This window comes from Balaenoptera acutorostrata, chromosome 8 (assembly GCF_949987535.1).
Source record: "Balaenoptera acutorostrata chromosome 8, mBalAcu1.1, whole genome shotgun sequence".
Lineage (NCBI taxonomy): Eukaryota > Metazoa > Chordata > Mammalia > Artiodactyla > Balaenopteridae > Balaenoptera > Balaenoptera acutorostrata.
This window is the reverse complement of record NC_080071.1, coordinates 19607145-19628142: the sequence shown is the minus strand read 5'-3', so window position 1 is coordinate 19628142 and position 20998 is coordinate 19607145. Positions and strand designations below refer to the sequence as shown.

Genomic DNA, 20998 nt, shown 5'->3' with positions numbered 1-20998 from the left:
AATTGCAGGGTGCTGTTACGATTTAACAAAACCTTCATTAAAGTGATGATACAAAAGGCTTATTCAGCATTGTTCTATTTTAAAATAATTTAAATAAAATTTGAATAAATTACTCACAACCACTGGACTATTCCAGTGGTTGACGTGATGACAGATATTTAATGTCAGAACAGAAGTACTCTACCACTTTGAACATGTGAGTTAACGTGGAGTGTGTGTGTATATGTGTGTGTGTGTTTATTAAGTAGGGAATGTTGAGAAAACTTGATAAGGAAACAGATTAATTTAGCAAAGTCTAATTTTTGAATGTTTTATTGATGCAAATATATTAAATTCTACGATTGATGTGTTTTGCTCTACTGAATAGATGTGTTCATTAAAAAAAATTGCCCGAAGGTCATGGTCTATGTTCAAATGACTCTCATTCTGAGATGTATTCTTCAGTGAAGAGGGGGAAGTATAATGGCTCATCAATGCCTTAAAGGTAACTGTGATGATACAATAATGTTAAAGAGTCACAGAATATAAATGTGAAGAGTCACACTATTTCTTAAAGCTGTAAATATCTATGGTTTGGTTTGTGTTTAGCACATTCACTTAACAGTTTAAAGGAGAAATTGTAAATGAACAGAATACACTGGACTGTTCAGTTACTCAGCTCCTGTAACGACACTTATGTTCTACAAGTGATGCTGGACAGCGCCCCTAGGTTGCTGTGTTACTGTATCCTAGCATTTCATAGGAGCTATTGATTTAGGAATGAGCTGGTTGAGCTTAAAAAGGAGGGATTTACACCATGGATGAGAAAATTGTTTCAAAATATAGTAGCAACTGAAGAAATTGCTTGTAAAAATATAAGCAGTAGTAAATGATGATTGGGCAACCCTTTTGATAAAACACATTGCCGAGAGGGAGTAACAGCTTTAGCATGTGTTTCTATCTAGTACTATTTAAACCCTCTCTCAGTCTTCATAAAGATTGAATTTCTCTATTCAAGTATTATGAAATAAATTTGCATTATAGCTTCCTAAAGCTTTTTGCCTTACCTTTTCCAGGTTTGAAGTGTGTTTGTCTTTTGTGTGACTCTTCAAACTTTACCTGCCAAACAGAAGGAGCATGTTGGGCTTCCGTTATGTTAACCAACGGAAAGGAACAGGTGATCAAGTCCTGCGTCTCTCTCCCAGAATTAAATGCGCAAGTCTTCTGTCATAGTTCCAACAATGTTACCAAAACGGAATGCTGCTTCACAGATTTTTGCAACAACATAACTCTGCACCTTCCAACAGGTAAAGGGTTTATCTTTGTTCATGCCAAATTTAATTGTACTCTTGGAAAGTTATATACACATGATAGAAATCAAACTATTTTATGTTTCTTTAAATAAGAAAATCTGTTTTACAGTTCTCTCTCTCCCTTTTTTTTTTTTTTTTGGTAAAATTCTCTAGAGCCTAGTTGAGGTTGATTTTTAAAAAATTGCACAAGACTGTCAAAACATTGACAACAGCATAACAATTTTGAAGAAATCTGTACACATGAGTTGTATTTTTTGAAGTGATTAATGAACCTAAAGTAAAATATAAATTTTTATGGAGTCTCTTAAAGGAAAGAAATTAAAATGTATACCAAGAAAAAAAAAGAGAAAAAAGAGGAAAACAAAAATAGTAGATTGCCAACTTTTATGGAGACAGAATCTTTTTTTCATGGGTAACTTCTGCATATCTTCTTTGCCCACACTCAAGTGAGAGCACTCATTAACAGAAAGACAGATAGAATGGAATTTGACCCTTCATTATTGTGCAAATATATTCTTGCCTTTCCCCCAATTTCATGGAGTTTTGTCTTAATTTACAAGGTACAAAAATCTTAATCTGGCCTTTTATCAATAATCTGGAGTCTGAAATTTTGGGGGCTAGTAAGAGGCAAGTAATTCAAATTAAAAACTAATTTATGACATGAAAATGTCCTACTTGTAGATTTTCTTTAGTATGTTAATATCTATACAGAAATACATATTCTTCCTCACAAATGAACATTTACATGTACTGTTATCCAATCTCAGATGTTCGTATATCACCATATTCTACTATAGTATTTTTAACCTATTATTATTATTATTTTTAATAAATTAACTGCTCTCCCCCTTTTTTACTGGAGAACATTTACTTTCTGCAAAAACTTGACATTACTTCTACAAATGAAAAACCAGTTTACTTACCATAAATAAAAGGTAACTAAGTAAATAAACAAACAAATGTACTGACTGCATTACAGTTAGGTATTTTGTATTTTCTTTTTGTTTAAAAGAGAAGACAGTGGTGTTAAAGACATACTAACATGAAACGAGTCCTTTTGATACATAATCAGAAAAACTAAGAGAACTAGAGGAGAAATTCTTGTGTGATTCAATGTTATTTAGTATCATGTTGGTTTACCACTCCAATTAATCTCAAGAACCCTTAAAAATCATTTCATGAACCACCCCTAATACTTGTCCCATTCTTTGGGAAACACTACTCTGAAGCATTATCCTATGTTACAACCTCAGAAGTCATACTTGGCATCTTTCATCCCCCAAAGCTACTAGGAGTCTTAGATTTTAGACCACAGTTATTTTGCCTCAGATTCCATAGACTTCCTTGGTTTGATAGTGATCTGGTATCTATTCTGATACCAGAATTTTTCTTTCCTTATATCTTCTCCCCTGGTTTTGGTGGACCAGAGAACCCTAAAATGAAGGTCCCCTATATTTGATGCTGGTCTTCCCATGACCAAGATCCAAAAGATTAAGGAGGGGAAGGAAAGTCTCCATGTTAGGCTGTGGCAATGACCTCTTTAATGTGTCTTCTCAATAAATAATTATCCATAAGACCATGTTCTGCCAGTCAGTATGGGTACAAGACAGCACTTTGACTGCAACAAAAGGTCTTGGAGGACAAAATGGTTCACACACAGTTGGGCAAATTAAAGGTGCTTAGCGCAGCTAGGATATGGGTCCTTCCCAGCCCAACTCTAAACTCTGCCTAACTACTGAGATGCCTATGTTCTACCTTCAAGTCCACTTGGGAACCAGACTTTCTTTTTAAAAAATCAATTTTATTGAGGTATAATTTAGATATAATGAAATGCACACATCTTAAGTGTACAGTTTGATGTGTCTTGGCACATACATTTATGTAACTGCCACAACATTTCCATTACCTCAAAATGTTCTCAATCGCCACTTTCACCAGGGCCAGGAAACTGATCTATTTTCTAATAGCTGTAGATTAATTTTTACTGGAGTTTCACATAAAAGGAGTCCTATGGAAGATATAATTTTGCACTTGGCTTCTTTCACTCAGCATGTTTTTGAGATTTATTCATGAAGTTGGGTATATCAGCAGCTTGTTTCCTTTTTACTGCTGGGTAATATCCCACTGTATGTTTTGTTCTTTTTACGCTTTCATCCACAATGGGTATTCAGGTTGTTTTCATTTTGGGGCTGTTATTAACAAAGCTGCGGTGAACAATTGAGTACAAGTCTTTGGAGATATGTTACCTTTCTCTTGAGAAAATACCTAAGAGTGGAATTGAATGGGCATATAATATCTATATGTTTAATTTATAAATCTAATCTCCCCAATAGTTTTCACACTGCTTATACTATTTTATATCCCCAACAGAAATGTATGATAGTTCCATTTGATCCATATTTTTGCCAGCATTTGGTATAATCAGTCTTTTTAATTTTGGCCGTACAAGTGATTGTATAGTGGTATTTCATTGTGGTTTTAATTTGCATTTCCCTAATGACTAATGATGATAACTTATTTTTTTCTTGTGCACATTGGACATTTGTGTTTCTTTCTTTATAAAGTGTCAAATATTTTGCATATTAAAAAAATTGGGTTATCTTCTTATGGTTGAATTTAAGAGTTCTTTATATATTCTGAATACAAGTCCTTTATCAGATATGTATATTATGACTATTTTCTCTCATTCTGTGGATTGACATTTTGTTTCCTTGAAGGTGTCTTTTGCAGAGTAGAAGATCAAAATTTGATGAAGTGTATTTTATCTTTTTAAAAATTATTAATGGTTCACATATTTCATGCCCTGAGAAGTCTTTATCTATCCAAAGGTCATAAATATTTTCTTTTATGTTTTCTTATAGAAATTTTAACAGTTCAGCTTTTACATTTAGGTCTATGTTCAATTTAAGTTTAATTTTTTGTTATTATTTGAGGTTAGGTGGAGTTTTATTTTTTCCACATGTATATGAAGTTGTTCCCAGCATCATTTGTGGAAAAATCTATCCTTTCAATTACTTTGACCTTTTGAATGAAAATAAAGTGACCATGTATATGTGGGTATATTTCTGGCCTCTATATGTCTATACTTATGTCACTATCAAACTTTCCTGATTATTGTAGCCGTATAGTAAGTATTAAAATCAGGTCGTATGACCCCTCCAACTTTGTTCTTTTTCAAAATTGATTTGGCTATTCTAAGTTCTTTGAATTTCCATTTAAATTTTGGAATCAGTTTGACAATTTTCACAAAAATATGATGATGAAATTTTTATTAGATTGAGTTGAATATGGATTATTTGGAGAAAATAGTCATGTTAATAATATTAACTCTTTTGATCCATGAACATAGTATGTTTTTCCATTTATTTAGTTTTTCTTCAGTTACTCTTAGTGTATTGTAGCTATCAGAAAACAGGTCTTATACATATTTCCTTGAATTTATCCCTAAGTATTGCATGTTTTTAGATGCTACTATAAATGGTAGTTTTAATATATCAATTTCTAAATGTTAACTGCCAGTATATGAAAATAAAATTAATTTTGTATATTGACCTTATATCCTGTAAGCTTGTGAAAATAACATATTAGTTCTAATAGCTTTTTAAAATATTCTTTGGCATTTTCTACATACAGAATAATCTTATCTGTGAGTACAGACAGTTTTACATCTTCCATTCTGATCTCTATGCATTTTATTTCTTTTTCTTGTTTTTTTTGCACTGGCTAGGATCACTAATATGATGATGAGTAGGCGTGGTTAAAGATCCTTGCCTTTTTCCTGGTTCTAGGAGGAGTGCACTCACTCTTTTACCGTTAAGTATGAAGGTTTTTTTGTAGATCCCTGTTATCAACTGAGGAAATTTGCTTTTATTGCTAGTTTTGGGAAAGTCTTTTTTAATTAATTAATTTTATTTTTATTTTTGGCTGTGTTGGGTCTTCATTTCTGTGCGAGGGCTTCCCCCAGTTGCGGCAAGCGGGGGGCCACTCTTCATCACGGTGCACGGGCCTCTCACTATCGCGGCCTCTCTTGTTGCGGAGCACAGGCTTCAGACGCGCAAGCTCAGTAGTTGTGGCTCACGGGCCTAGTAGCTCCGCAGCATGTGGGATCTTCCCAGACCAGGGCTTGAACCCGTGTCCCCTGCATTGGCAGGCAGACTCTCAACCACTGCACCACCAGGGAAGCCTGGGAAAGTCTTTTTTAAAATCATGAATGAATATTAACATTTTTCAAGTATTTTCATGGATTTATTGAGATTATAACATGACTTCTCTTCTTTAGTCTACTGATATGATGGATTATCTTAATTGGCTTTCAAAGATTACTTATAACAGGGAAGGTATGTATTATCTAGCCAGTTAATTAATATGTCTACAAAAAATGCTATGTGACATTTAATTGATATCAAATTTCTTTACATAAACTAAAAATTTGTTTCTTTTAGTGACATGGTATGGTAAATTGACATTGAATTGAGTAAGATTGCATGTGCAGTCATCTTGTGTTAGGTTGTTCTCTCTGTGAGGCAGCACTGAATGGTTATTAGCTGTGTTTGGAACAGCAGCTGTTGGAGAGGAGTTGGGAACCTCTAGGCTGAGCAGTGATACAGCCAGTGCCAAGAACTCTGCTGTTTTTGTGTCATCAGGTGAGTGTGATTGATATCCCCTGCTCTGCCTAGTAGGAATTTATCAATTTCAAATGTGATCACATGTATATGAAATATATAAAAGCACTCTGAAAAGTAGACAGTGTGATATTTCCACAGTACTTAATACTCTGCATCACATTCATGGGTAAAATGGTAGAAGAAAAGGTTGAGAGGTGACCAGAACAGGTTGGAGAAACTCTGGGACTTCCCTTTTCAGTTCCAGCTGAAAGCTAAGTGGATCCTTGCCTCTTGGCTCTTTCATTCATCACCCCAGACTGTGGTGTCATTTCTGGATAACTGACTTCATGTAGGTACAGTAACCCACTCCTGTCATGTTTCAGCTGGCTCTTTTCTGTCCTTAGGTCCTGTTTGTGATAATTGGGCTCTTGCTTTGTTTCTTTGTGACAAACTTCCTACCTTGAATACATCTCGTGACTTTTTTCTCCCCCCTTCCTCTCCCTGATGGTGTCCTAGTAACTCAGCAACTGGAGCTCTGTAGGCACAAACTCTTGCCCTCCTAAAAATCCTCTTAAGTGTTTGATTCTAATTCTTAAAACCTTAGACTAGTGGCTTTCGTACAGCTTTCCATTGTGACACACAGAAAGAAACACATTTTATATAATTTCCCCCAACCCACATGCACACACATCTGAAACAAGAATTTCACAAAATATTCTTACCCATAAAATGTACAAGGTACTCTGTGCTCTTTCATTAAGTAAAAATGCTGATCAGACCCCATATATTGTTTACATATTTACAGTTTAAGAGAGACTGATTTAGTTGATATTTAAAATGTGGTAATTTTAAATGCAACAAGGACATTTATTATTTTAATTAACTAGTTCAACAAACTATTAAGAATCTGGTTACTATTTTAATTTACAATGTTTTTCTTTTAAATGGCCTTTTAAAACCTTCTTACCCATTCATTTATAATACTAAATTGGATTAAAGTTGAATTAATTCAGATCATTGTAAGCAAGATTTGATTAAGATCACATTAAATTTGATCACTTGCCCTTAAAAAAAAGTACTTCCTTGTTTGACATTGCATGTGGGTTTAATTTTCAGGAGTTAATTTTTTTGATAGAAGTAATTTTATATTTTAGTAGAAATATAACATCAGAAAAATTGCTCGTTTCCCTGAAGCTTATTGTAGTAGATATCTTTGATGTCACTGGAGTGACCTTCCAAGTTCAACTATTATCACGAATATTTAGAGGGCTTTTTTCTAAGTAAACTTGAAAGGCAACAACCATTTCCAAAAACAGGCATGTGTTTGACTAGTGCTTGGAGCTCATGTCTCTACTAATAGTAAATATGTTGTTATTTTCATTATACGAACATACTGAATATTTAAATATTACAATTAAATATAGGCTATGCAAATCAGTTAAGCAAGAGAAACATATATATTGTTTGTAGTGTAACCTAATTTCTTATTAACTGTTTATTTTTAGACCAGATAAAAATAGCTCTTTTAAACTCCAAAAATATCTGCCCACCTTTCTGGATTCTACTTATCTTGCCCTGACTCCAGTGACCTTAGATCTAGTACTCTCAGGCTTCAGTAAATTTCCTGCACAGTAACTCATGCAGATTGACCACTCACAGCTTCCTCTAAAATTAGGATAGAAGCCACTTTGGTGGGAAAAATTCACCTCAAAAATAAATGATGTATTCTTAGCTCTTCAAGAGCATTTCCATTTCAATAAAAAAAGACTTATTTACCCAAATTAGTGCATACTTTTGGGGTGGAGGATGGGGAGGGGGATTGTTTTCAGGGTAAACAAACAAATAATAAGTGAAAAAGTTCCATTCTTTTGGAAAATGTTCCAAAAGATGTTTAGGGTGTGTGTCCCTATAATGGGTTCTTTCTGTGAGCCCTCTAATAAGTTCTCACAGTTTCTTTACTGATTTTGTGTAAGTTGGGCCTTCTGTATCTATTCTTCAAGCTTCTTAAACTGTTTTCCCTATATTTTCTAATATTTGAGTCTCTGATAATTAATTAATACTATCTACAGCTTCTATGAGTTTGAATCTGCTGACTCATATTCTGGGTGTCTACTTTCCTTGCATGTTTTGTAATTTTTGATTGTGAGTTCATGTTTTGAGAATCATATCTGGAGGAAACTTTTGATGCCTGTATTTAAAATATATTCCTCCAGAGGAGATTTATATAGCTACTGCCAGATATCTGGAAGTGCTACCAACTCCAACCCATTCAGTGTTTTGATTAGGTTTTTTTGGCCAACATATAGCATGAATTCTGGCTCTAAGCCTGCCTATATGGATGCACACTTATGGTGAGGACCTCTCAGAGACAGTTTTTTTTTTTTTTTCCTCTACCCAAAGTCAAGGTTGAGACAGACAAATAGATGAATATACACCCTGTCTCTCTCTGCAGAAGGTTTCTATTTTGTTTTATTTTCAATGTAATGCTATTCATATTTGACTGATTTATACCAGGATCTCTGATCTGACCTTTCACAATTTCAGGAACCATGTTTTATTTCCTGATCTTGTGATACAATCTGATAAACTAAGCACTTAACTACCAAGAACTGGCAGATGCCTCCAGGGTAAATGGCAGTCCCTGTGCTCAGATACCTCCTTGGGTTTGCATTTTATTTTTGGCTGCTGAGCAATTCATTTATTTTCCTACCAGGTTAATCATATAATAGAAAAAAGAGTTTTTCATTTATATTTTATTCAGCATTTTTGTGTGTGCTGTACTAAGAAGGGCTCTGTGGACATCTAAAGTGTAACTTGGCAGAAGTGGAAACTCCAGGATGGTTTATTTTTGAAATGATGCTGGCATAATTATCTATCCATCTGGAAGAAAACAGGGCTGTACCACAGTGTCATACCATATACAAAAATAAATTACAGCTTGATTAAATATCTAATTGTGAAACATAAAACAATTTAAATGTCAGAGGAAAATTTAGGGAAAAAAAGGATTTTTATGACTTTACAGTATGGAAGCTGTTTTTAAGTAAGACAGGAAATCCAATTGCTATAAAAGGAAAAGACAGATATAATTGACTACATGCAAACTAAAATAAAAATGAATAATAAAAGATAACATAAATAAAACCAAGATAAATGAAATATGGGATAGAAATATTTGTAGCATATATGACTGGAAAAAAAATAACTATTTAAAAGATAAAGAGCCTCTGTGTATGTGTGTGTGTGCATGTGCACATGCCTGTGTACATGGCAAGGGAGAGAGTGGAAAGAGAGAGAAGGAGAGGGGGTGCTAAATGAAAAAATGGGTAAAAAACACACATGGAAATTTTACAGAAGAGAATCTTCAAAGTGGTCAAGTATTGAAAAGATGTTCAACAAAACTAATAGCTGGGGAGATGCAAATTAAAACAACATACTATTTTTTTCCACCCACTGGATTGGTAAAAGGTAAAGGAGGATGTTTTCAACTAAAAGTATCAGAAACTTAGATAATATCTTAACAAGTGAGGGAGTTCACAGCCTCAGCATGACAAGAAATCTGGAAGTAGTTTCTTTCTATGATTTGTTAACAAAGAGACTCAGCAGTGTCAACAGCCTACTTCCAGTTTTCTTTTTTTGTGAATTGGTGAACACCGTTATTGTTTAAGACATTATTATCTAACTTTCTGATACTCTTATCTGGTACATTTTTTTCCTCATGTGTATCTGCTTTTTCTAACAAGGGAAATGTTGGGTTTTGCTATTAGCAATCTTAAGATTCAGGGAAGACAAAAGTAAAAAAACATGATTTGCTCAAATTGGGTCATCTAATAGAAACCGCCATGTTTAGTAGAATTATCAAAGGTCTCTTTCCTTATTGCAAGTTTTAACCAGATGTAAATACATCTCCTTCCAACCCCAGGGAGGAGGCTTGGGTTTATTACTAAGCAGAGCAGGGGAAAAAAAGAAATAATGAAAAGCAACAACTTTAAAACAAATGAAAAACCTTATTCTTGAGAAGCTGTGGACATAGCATAGCCATCACATGGATTTTAAACCTGAGTTTCCATTGTCTGAGTGGTACTCTCCAGAAGAAAAACTTTTTTAAAGTATACCCAGACTAATAGTGTCCCCAGTTGCCTGCCAGAAGAAAGTTCAAACTCTCTGGAGAAAGGCACTTTAATATTAGGTCTCAAAGAGACACAACAAACACTTTTTCAAGGACATGAGAAGTACATAATGAAGATCAAGCACTCCAAGCTTACAGGGGTTCAAAACAGCATGAGCATGAGCCAGTAGAAGAGAGCACAAAGTTTCATATATTGGAATTATCAGACAATAATTATAGAGTAGCTATTCTATGTTTAAAGAAACAAAAGGCTAATTTGAAAACATTTGTTAGAGAATAGGAAATTATACAAAAATGACCTAGCAGATTTGAACAATATTGAAGAAAACTTTTTAAAATTAAAGATACAATAACAAAAATTAGAAACTTAGTGTATAGGTTTAATAACAATTCATATAACAACAATTGAAGAGAGAACTAGGGATCTGAAATACGGGTCTGAAGAAACTATTTTGTATTCAGTAATAAAGAAAATACATAATGGAAAATATGAAAGAGAGGGTGACAAATAGAGGAAAGTATAAGAAGGTTTGATATGTGCTTTTACATATACCATGCATATATTACACTAATAAAAATGTTGACATATTACTAGCAGGCAAAATTAACTTCAATGAAAAAAAAATTACTAGAGTTAAAAAGTTCACTTTTTAATAATTAAAGTTTCAATTTACCAGGGATTCTTTTTTTTTTTTTTAATTTATTTTTGGCTGCATCGGGTCTTAGTTGCGGTACGCAGGATCTTCGTTAAGGCTTATAGGATCTTTCGTTGTGGTGCGTGGGCTCCTCACTGTGGCACACAGGCTTCTCTCTAGTTGTGGCGTGCGGGTTTTCTCTTCTCTAGTTGTGGCACATGGGCTCCGTGGCACAAGGGTTCCAGAGTGTGTGGGCTCTGTAGTTTGCGGCACACAGGCTCTCTAGTTGAGGTGTGCGAGCTCAGTAGTTGTGGCACGCGGGCTTAGTTGCCCTGCAGCATGTGGGATCTTAGTTCCCTCACCAGGGATCAAACCTGTGTCCCCTGCATTGCAAGGCAGATTCTTTACCACTGGACCACCAGGGAAAGTCCCTACCAGAGACTCTTAATAAATTTAAATTTCTGTGTACTTAAGAATATGGTCTCAGACTTTCCTGGTGGCACAGTGATTAAAAATACACCTGCCAATGCAGGGGACACAGGTTTGGTCCCTGGTCCAGGAAGACCCCACATGCCGCGGAGCAACAAAGCCCGTGCGCCACAGCTACTGAACCTGCACTCTAGAGCCTGTGAGCCACAACTACTGAGCCCATGCGCCGCAACTACTGAAGCCCACATGATCTAGGGCCCATGTGCCACAACTACTGAGCCTGCGTGCTGCAACTACTGAAGCCCATGTGCCTAGAGCCCATGCTTTGCAACAAGAGAAACCACCACAATGAGAAGCCTGCGCACCGCGAGGAAGAGTAGTCCCCGCTTGCCACAACTAGAGAAAGCCCGTGTGCAGCAACGAAGACCCAATGCAGCCAAAAAAAAAAAAAAAAAAGGAATATGGCCTCAAAAATAAAGAAAATATTTACAGATCTATAAGGAGAAATAAAGAAGTCTATGATCTCAGAAGGAGATTCACCACTGTCTTGGTAATTGATAGAATAAGTAGATTTTTTTAAAAAACCAGCGAGACTACATAAGGTTGAAACAACATGATTTATGAGCAACCTAATTTTTAGAAAATTATAATGTAAATTATAATAGTCTTATGACATATCTGTAAGGAAAATTTCAAAGCCCAAGACGTTCTACCACAAAATTCTGCTAAATTTCCAGGAACAGATAACTGTGTAACTGTTACACAAACTCTTCCAAAACATGGACAAAGAGGAAACATCCTTAACCTATTTTATGCATAACCTTGATATCAAAACCCAACAAAGACAGTACGTAAAAAAGAAATTACAAGCCATTCTCATTTATGAGCATATATGTAAATATCCCAACTTTAACCTGTAACAATACAGGAAAAGGGATTCTGGGAAGCACAGTACAAGGACAGAGAAAGGATTATTTGCGAAATCAGGATAATGATTACCCTGGAGGTTGGGAAAGGATATGATCATGTGGGGTATCTCCGAGTTGAGGAACAGGTAGTGGGTAAGGGGGCTGTTGATCCATAGGGGTTTATAATTATTTTTATGCTCAGTGTATATGCTGTATGCACTTTTCTGTATATTTATTATATTTCACAACAAAAGGAAAAGAAAACATCAAGTTTCAAAGTAACTTTGTTTTTGGCCACACCGCGCGGCACGAGGGATCTTAGCTCCCCGACCAAGGATTGAACCCTCACCCCCTGCATTGGAAGCACAGCGTCTTAACCGCTGGACCACCAGGGAAGTCCCAAAGTAACTTTTGAGTATGGGTAAATTTATGAAAATTACACATTCTCCTAACATTCGGAGTTGATATCGGAGAGCTAACCGGCTGAGGACATTATTTAATCCTTTCCTTATAAGTTTTTATACTGTTTGTTTTGTTGCAAATGTGTTCTTTTTCTAATGAAAAAATCTAATGGATCAAAGTTTGCTAAGACTATAAATGTTTCAAAGACATCTAGTTTCCTCCAATACCCATTTAGTAGCAGAACCTAGACTTAGCTGGGTGTACGGCTGTCCCTCCAACTGACAGTATTTTCAGCTCCTCTTACTGGTAGGTGTGGCGTTAAGTTGTGGCTAATGAGTTGACTGGCAGTGTTTTGGAGGACTTCTGAGAAGACTCATTTAAAACAGAACTGGCACCTTATTATGCCATCCTCCATCATGCTGCCTGGATGTAAAGGATGGAGTTTAGCAGCTACCTTGGACCATGAGGATAATAGCTACATGATAGGGATGGAAACAAGGGAGATGAAAGGACCCTGACCAAAAACTACATGGAGCCAAACTGCTAACATTGGACTATCCATCTTCAAATTTCTTTTACATGAAAGAGAAAAGGAAACTTCTATATAGTTTCCTCTGTCATTAGTAGCTAAATCTAATTCTAATGTACATAGAAACAGCAAAACAAGTCATTGAGAGTTCTACCTGCTTATTGGTTGTACCTGACCCACAGACAGGTTTCATTTGATCTACATAGTTTCTGGGGGAAAAAAGTGAGTTTCTTTATAATGTTAAACATTGAGTCAGTATAAAAATCCAGACATCTGGCTTATCTTGAAAAAAATCAGAAGATTTGGCATTCTTGAAGTCTCCCTCTTGTTATCAGTTGGCGGAAGCAGAAGTGACTGATTTCCTTATTGGGCATGAGCTTTCCTTGTTCATTCATTCACTCATTCAATACCTACTGAACTTATATTCACTGGTCTAGAGTTCCTACTATCAGTAGTTTAGTATATTTTCTATTTTAATATAGTTGAGTTATTCTGTTTAATATAATTTTATGTCTGACTTTCCTTTCTTATTATTAAAACATGTCTTTCCTATGTGAAGGAATCACATTTTGTGGCTTGTTTCTTTCATAGTGGGTTGCATTGTGATTTGTAACAGAAATGATTTCTGGTGACTCTAGGTGACATCAGAGACATGCTCAGAGAAATAGTGGTGATGTCAAATAGCATCAAGAGCATTCTAAAATTGTCTATGAAAATTCATCGAGGATAAGGTCAGGAAACCTGGGCTAGAGAAGCCTTTTATTTATAGGGTTAATTTTTATAGGAACTGCTATTTAGTTTATGCGTGCACTAATTACCACCCTTCACATGGAAATAGAGTATTCAACAAAAACATTCAAGTTCTGGGTATCTTTGTTCCCATTTTGCTGCCAAAACATACAGTGCTTGAAAGGGTAAGTGTAATAATAATTTCTGATTTTTCCTTTTGGAGTTCAATACACTATTTTAATACTATTGTATTTTTGACTAATTCAAATAATTAGTTTCAATAAAGAAAATACACGCACAACGTTAAAATGTGGGTACTTTCCTAATTAACCTCAGTACGGTTTTCACCGTCCTGTTCTCAATTGTGTAAAGAAAAAAAGAACAATTTATTACTTATATCAGCTAGGGTAGATGAACAATGCATATTGTTAGGCACATGCCTAAATTAGACTTTAAGCCAAACTGAAGGATTACATTTGAAGGAAGATAAAATGTGAAAACATTAGAATTGAATTTATCAAAATTAATCATTTTAAAGCGTGCTATAATTATAAAAATTTGCAGACTCAGGTAGTGAATATTATTCTTTGGGGAGCTGAAAAGTCTTGCTATCTTAATCCCTTTAAAAAATCCATTTTTGTCTCAACTTTTATGGTGTTCTATTTTAAATGTACATTCATTGCTCTAGGCAGTGTAAGGTGACATCAACATGCTGAGAAAGACTCATGGGACCCCTTGTGGAATTGCTCTGCCACCACATGAACAAATCCATTTGTAGCTCATTCTCTGAGGATCCCACACACACCTGACAGGTGTGCCAGACAGGGATTTTTTTTCCCCATAAGCTGAAAGATGCTGTGATTTTTACATTTTGAAAAGTCTAGGGAATATAAGCATACAAAAAGTCAAACTTGTACTTTAAATGTTTAATATAGGAAGCATTTCTTGTCCCAAGGAACAAGTACACTGATTTTAATTATGAAATTTTGTTCATAGGGATTAATAGGAAATTGAAAGTACAATTTATAACCAATTCTAAATTGAGGATTTTACACTATGTAAGCCCTACTCTTCTCAGTTACATAAATACTATTACCCGTTTACTCAAATATTTCTCAGGTGATTATCGTATATAGGATGTTGAACTGGGTCAAAATATCATTGTCTCATGTCAGTCTTTTCCAAATGGACAAGCTGCTTTGTGTGAATGTGTTAGCTGAGGGAGAAATTCTATTAGCGTGAACTTTAGGACAGAGAAGTGTAACTTTTCTTTGTCATCAATATTTTTAAGTGCCTTCTTTGAACAACGCCCTCAGCTATGAGATAGGGTGCTTCTTCCAAGGAACTTTCATTTTTCTTACGTAAAAGTTTGGCTTAAAAAAAAATTAAAATATTCTTTGAGTAATTACTATCTAATTTCTTTATAGATATGTATCATTCAAGAATACACACTACTATATATAAAATAGATAATCAACAAGGACCTACTGTATAGCACAGGGAACTCTACTCAATACTCTGTAATAACCTGTATGGGAAAAGAATCTGAAAAAGAATAGATATATGAGTATGTATAACTAAATCACTTTGCTGTATACCTGAAACTAACACAACATGGTAAATCAACTCTACTCCAATATAAAATAAAAAATTAAATAAATAAAAAAAGAATATGTGTTTTGATGACAGACTAAGAAACTGATCTCTAGTGCATGCTCTAAAATTAAGAAAAACTGTGAAGCTGATTTGAATTCTTACTACATTGTATTAATCTCACCTCTGCTTGAGTCAGAATTCTTCCTACCCCTTATGCCAAAGATTATACTCTTCAATCTAACATTCTTATTTCCTTAATATATAAAATCATTGTTATTTTTAAATTCAGGTGCTGGTGGACAAAAGAAGATTTGAGGCTTCTCAGTGTTCCTCCCAGAAAACTGGCAGCACAAGGGGAACTAGCCAGGAAATATTTTGATGTGCGGTGCTCTCTGCCTGTTACACACGCATGAAATCAGGCCAGATGTAGACCTTGTATACTAGTAGCCATTTATAGATTGAGCACTGAATGACGGAATGGCCCATCAGTACCTCACCTGATATGGTTAAAAGGCAGAAATAATTCTCATGTTATTTCTGTCACTGTCATGGTTCAGTTGAATATCTAGATTAGAAAATATTCTGCCATTGTTCAGTACTTGAGGTTCATGTTGATCAGAAACAGCCTGTTTGACATGATTATTCTCACTCTGTGAAGAAGGGGGACCATTTGCTTCCCCCTATAGTGAAGCATGTTGGAGGGATCTAACCAAATTAACTTATAACTGCATTTTTCCTGGTGACATTTATAAATATAAGGGTCACTGTGTAGAAGTAGGAGGCTAGGACAAGCTCTCGTGGGTGGTGGTGGAGGGCTTCCTGTAATCAGGAGTAAAGAATTACATGGAAGTGTTAGACAAATAAAACTGCGTTTGTGACTTAACTCCTTGGACCCGTTCTACTTCCCATGTGTGTGTTTCACACATGTAAAGTTTTAGTTACATATTCTTTATACTAGACTGATTCATCATGAATGGAACTCTTCATCATGATCTTTTTCTTATCTGCCACATCTCTCACTCCTACATAAAGTTTTCTCCTTATTTTTACCAGCCACATTGCTTTCGAATTGTATCCTAGATGGGTCATATATTCCTTAGTAGATTTTAAATTCCACAAAGATGTGGACTGTGCCCCATTCTCTGCCCCCCATCCCAGAGAGTTGTTCTCAGTGCAATATTATACACACCAATCCCTTTGGTTCCAGGTTTTGAACCAGTTTAGTAAAGCAACAAGAAATCAATTAGAAATGTATTTTCATTACCATCAGGCAAATGTTTGAGATAATGGTACCCATATTTCTGGGTGCTTTGAAATGGCAGGTAAAGGAGAAGATTTGGGAGATTTCTCATTGCTTAACATGTCACTCTGTTTTTGACAAAAGAAATCATTCCTGTTGAGCTAATTAACAAGGTAGCTTTGAATATCTTAGAGGTAATGTACTTCTTTTTTCTGTTTCAGCTGCACTTATTATTTCCACACTTTTCCCCCCAGAAACCTGTGAACTAAACAAAAAGCTCTTTAACTGAAGTCAGAGGTCATAGAAGTTTATAGAGTATAGAAGTTTATAGGGTACATCACCCTGTACATCACCATGTCATTCAGTTGTTCCTAGTGGCATTTCTTCTGGTGCCAGGACAGAAACAGACCTATCAGAAAGCATCTCGAGCAACATAGTCTTTTTGGTTGCTTTATTCTGAGAACATTTCAAAACCACAAGCTGGAGAAACAAATGCTTCCCTTTTCCTGGGGTGGGCGGGGGGCGGGCGGGTGGTAAGGAGGCAGTTGAAGACTTGATATTTATACATTCATGGATTCAACCTTGCAATAATAGCATCTTTTCACTTGGGGAAAACTTTTAATAAAAGGAATAGGAGTGGTTCAATGCTAAATTAGTTTGTGGTTTCTTTAGGGGTGCTTTGGACCCTCTTAAATTTATGTAGCTACTTGCTATAGCAACTTTTGGGAAGGAAGCACTAACCTTGAAATGGTTCATAAAAATTCACTTCGTCTGGATGAAGACCTCTGTTTTCTTTGCTCAAATTTGTTTTTAAACAGCTGTCCAGCCAGTATATATCTTTTCAGTCACTATATCCTCATTTTCTGTACATCGCTCCATTGTAATATATCAGTTTCTAGTCAGTTGAATGCCATTCAAATACAGTGAAGAAATATACCTTTAAGTTGAACACAAATATACTACAGGATTTTTGTGCCAAAGGTCAATATGAGTTATTTGAAGCCACTGATCAAGTCCACATCTCTCCTCAGTTCTAAGGCATCTCCTCCTATTAGCATATACTAAAGAAATACAAATTAATTAATATGAAGGTCATATAAATCTCATAAACATCAATAATTTTTCATACTTTTAATAAAGAAAGAGAAAAGGTCAGCAGGGGAAGAAACATGGAGATCATGCCCACATTTTCTCATCTTTTTCTTTTCATCTTGAGATGTTTGCCTCCCTAAAGCCAGAAATAGGAGGTGGCGAGGAGGTAACAGGAACTATCCTGGGAGAAGCTGAGGCATCTAAACTGGTTCTGAACTTCATTTGGGCAGTAGTAACCACCACTGCTTTCACAATCACCAGTTTCACTCCTGTCTCTAGGGAAAGTTGCAAATTCACAAAAATACTTTAAAAAATTTTCTCCTTTCGTTCTTTTTTTTCTTCCTTCCTTCCTCCCTCCTTCCTTCCTTCTTTTTTCCTCTCCCTTCTTTTGTTCTTACCTTCTTACAATCTTTTGCCTTTTGTATGATTCCCTCCAGCTGCACAGAATCTTCCACCTCATACATCCCCTTCTTCCTGGCTTGTTAATACCTCCTTCCCCTGCGTCATCTTTGTTTAATGGACTGCAGAACTTACATAGGGGAGACTTCTGTAAGCTAGACTCTCATCCATGTGGGCTAGTGCTTGTCTCTTTTTTCCCAACCTCTTCTATTTAATTTACTAGAGAGTGAAATAACTAGAGTTAGCAATGCAGCACTCCCAGACCTCACTTTTGGGATTAACGTATGCCACCATGGAGCTGCTTATTCCATGGAGAAATCACCTCAGTTGACACGGTCTCAAAAATTGGAAATTATCAAATAATAAAAGTTCTCCTGGGACTTCCCTGGGGGTGCAGTGGTTAAGAATCTGCCTGCCAATGTAGGGGACACGGTTTGATCCCTGGTCCGGGAAGGTCCCACATGCCACGGAGCAACTAAGCCCGTGCGCCACAACTACTGAGCCTGTGCTCTAGAGCCTGTGAGCCACAACTACTGAGCTCACATGCTGCAAGTACTGAAGCCCGCATGCTTAGAGCCCTGCTCTGCAACAAGAGTAGCCACCTCAATGAGAAACCCGCACACCACAATGAAGAGTAACCCCCACTTGCTGCAAATAGAGAAAGCCCGTGCACGGCAATGAAGACCCAATGCAGACAAAAATAAATAAATAAATAAATTAAATAAAATTATAGAAATGGAAAAAATATTTTAAAAAGCAAAAAACAAAAAAGAGTTCTCCTATGATCAAGAATGTAAAATCTGTTAGAAAAATTAATATTTTCATCTGAGATAACTTATTAAAATGTATTCTTAACTGCACTACTGTCTTTTTTTACCATGACTCATTGGGTGTAGACCACAGTTTTCTTCATTTGTCTCCTGTAGAGATTACAATCAACATTTGGTTTAGAAGATAGTTTTACAAATGTTTGCCTTAAAAATTGCTCAGTGCTTAAGGAGCTCTTTCTGGATGGTGTTGCTAGCCTTTTTCTAGCCGAGTCATCTTTTTTTCTTACCAACTCGTTTCAGTAAATTTGTTCACAAAAGTAGAAACATTGCCCATCTGTAATAAACATCCCTGAGAGCAGTAGCCATCACCAGAGCAGTGCACTTTTATAGATATTATTCTATTTTCAGGCTTGCTGACCTTTCGCCTCTTTATTGGTTGCCATAGTGATGATCTGAGCTCTGCTTAATAGAGCTTTACTAAAATGAAGACAATCAATAAGCTTTTTAACAGTAATGTTTATATTGATAGTTCCTAATAACATGTATCAAAATAAAATTTAGCCATATAAATGTATCCAATAGTGGAGTTTTATTCTTAAAAACATGTTTAGGTACATGTTTATGTAAGTTGCAAATGGTTAAGTACATTCTGTGTCTTTCTTAGAATTCCTGGAATACCTTTGTGAGGACATAAAAATATGGATGCAACTTGAAATGTAGATTAGAAAGATTATTATGAAGTGGATTATAAAACTTTTTTATAACAGCAAACTTCAGAAGTGCAACTTCCATGGTTAATGATTTCTCAGCCAAAGTCAAGTCTGAGACCTCTTTTAGCACCTTGTCCTAAGAACACTCAAGCCCAAGCTGTCCTCATATGCACCTGTACAACTTCTAATGATTTCAGAGGAATCCTGCAACACTCAGGAGAAGGAAAGTTGGTGATCCGCCAAAATTCACCTGGCAAAGGAGAAGAGCATGAAATATGTTTGTTTCCAAAGTTCACTTAACAGTTTTAAATATTTTACTCATTGGTAGTAGATAGACTACTATTTTTAGGCTTGTAGTGAAACTTTTATGAACACATCTTTGAGGAATTTGATTCTTTTTCCTTTAGAATTAAATAATATTTGTTTTCAAATTATGTTCACATATTCTGGTTAACATGTTGTAAGTAAAATTCAAGTACATTTAGCATAATAAGCTCTCTTGGATTGTCATTACCAAGAAGGAAGCCCGAGGAGTGACTTAATTCTTCCTCTCATTAAGAACTAGCATATGTTCTTCGGAAGAAATCAGATGATAAATAAGTGAATCTATGATGTGCCAGGTGGTGATAAGATCCAGGAAGTTAAATAAAACAGGACAAGGGTAGAGAGAGTAAACGGGGAATGAGAAGGAAGTAGTATTTTAGATAGAGTTGTCAGCCAAAACCATCATCTCTGCCTGGATTATTGCATCAGGTTTCTAATTGGGTTGTAGGTATTTTCCAGGTAAACATCCTCGCCGCAGACATTTTTGCAGCAAACAGTTTTTGCCATATAACTAATTGGCCGTAAGGTAATTTTGCCATGAAAGATGAAATAACTGGTTGACAGTTTGGTTTCATTTCTCCATTGATGGAGTACTCCTATTTTTATATTAGATAAATCTTAGCCCTCATAATGGTCTCTACAGTGATGAGTAGATGTGGCGATCTTAAAATACTGGCTGATAACAATTATATCGACTTGATAGAAAAGACGGTAATAAATTACTGGAAGTGTGAAATAAGAGAACGTAAAGCCAGATTGCATACAATACTAGAAAATGATAACATATTGATTGGTTTGCAAATCCTTCGGTGATTTGAAGGTGCAGAGTTGAACCCACATTTCCCATTCAGCTTTGGAATGTCTATCAATAGACATGTGACAATTTGCCAAGAACAAACAACAGCATAGAGGCTTTCATAAAGCAATACAAAGCTCAGTTACAAGTATGCATCCTGGCATTTGGAAACTGATACCTCTCTTAATTAAGGAATAAATTTTAGCAAAAAAGTGTGATGCTGAATGAGGAGATGAATCAACAAGCAAAAAAAAAAGGTATAAAATACTATGAACGAACATGATCTTTTTCTTTTTGACCTCCCTGACCGCATTTCCTTCTACCTTTCTCCTCATTTACTGCACTTGAGGCAAAGATTGTTCCTGAACACTCCAAGTAGGTCTCCACCTCAGGGCACCTTGCACTTGCTTTCCT

The 20998-nt window shown here is 35.6% G+C and overlaps 1 protein-coding gene across 1 annotated transcript in view; it reads left to right on the top strand.

The window, feature by feature from the left end:
- Positions 1-20998, top strand: part of ACVR1C (activin A receptor type 1C) — an 87940-nt gene that overhangs the window by 50209 nt on the left and 16733 nt on the right. The window contains exon 2 of the mRNA XM_007183112.2: positions 1056-1286. Coding sequence (XP_007183174.2) covers positions 1056-1286 — 231 coding nt within the window. The remainder of the gene's footprint in view (positions 1-1055; positions 1287-20998) is intronic.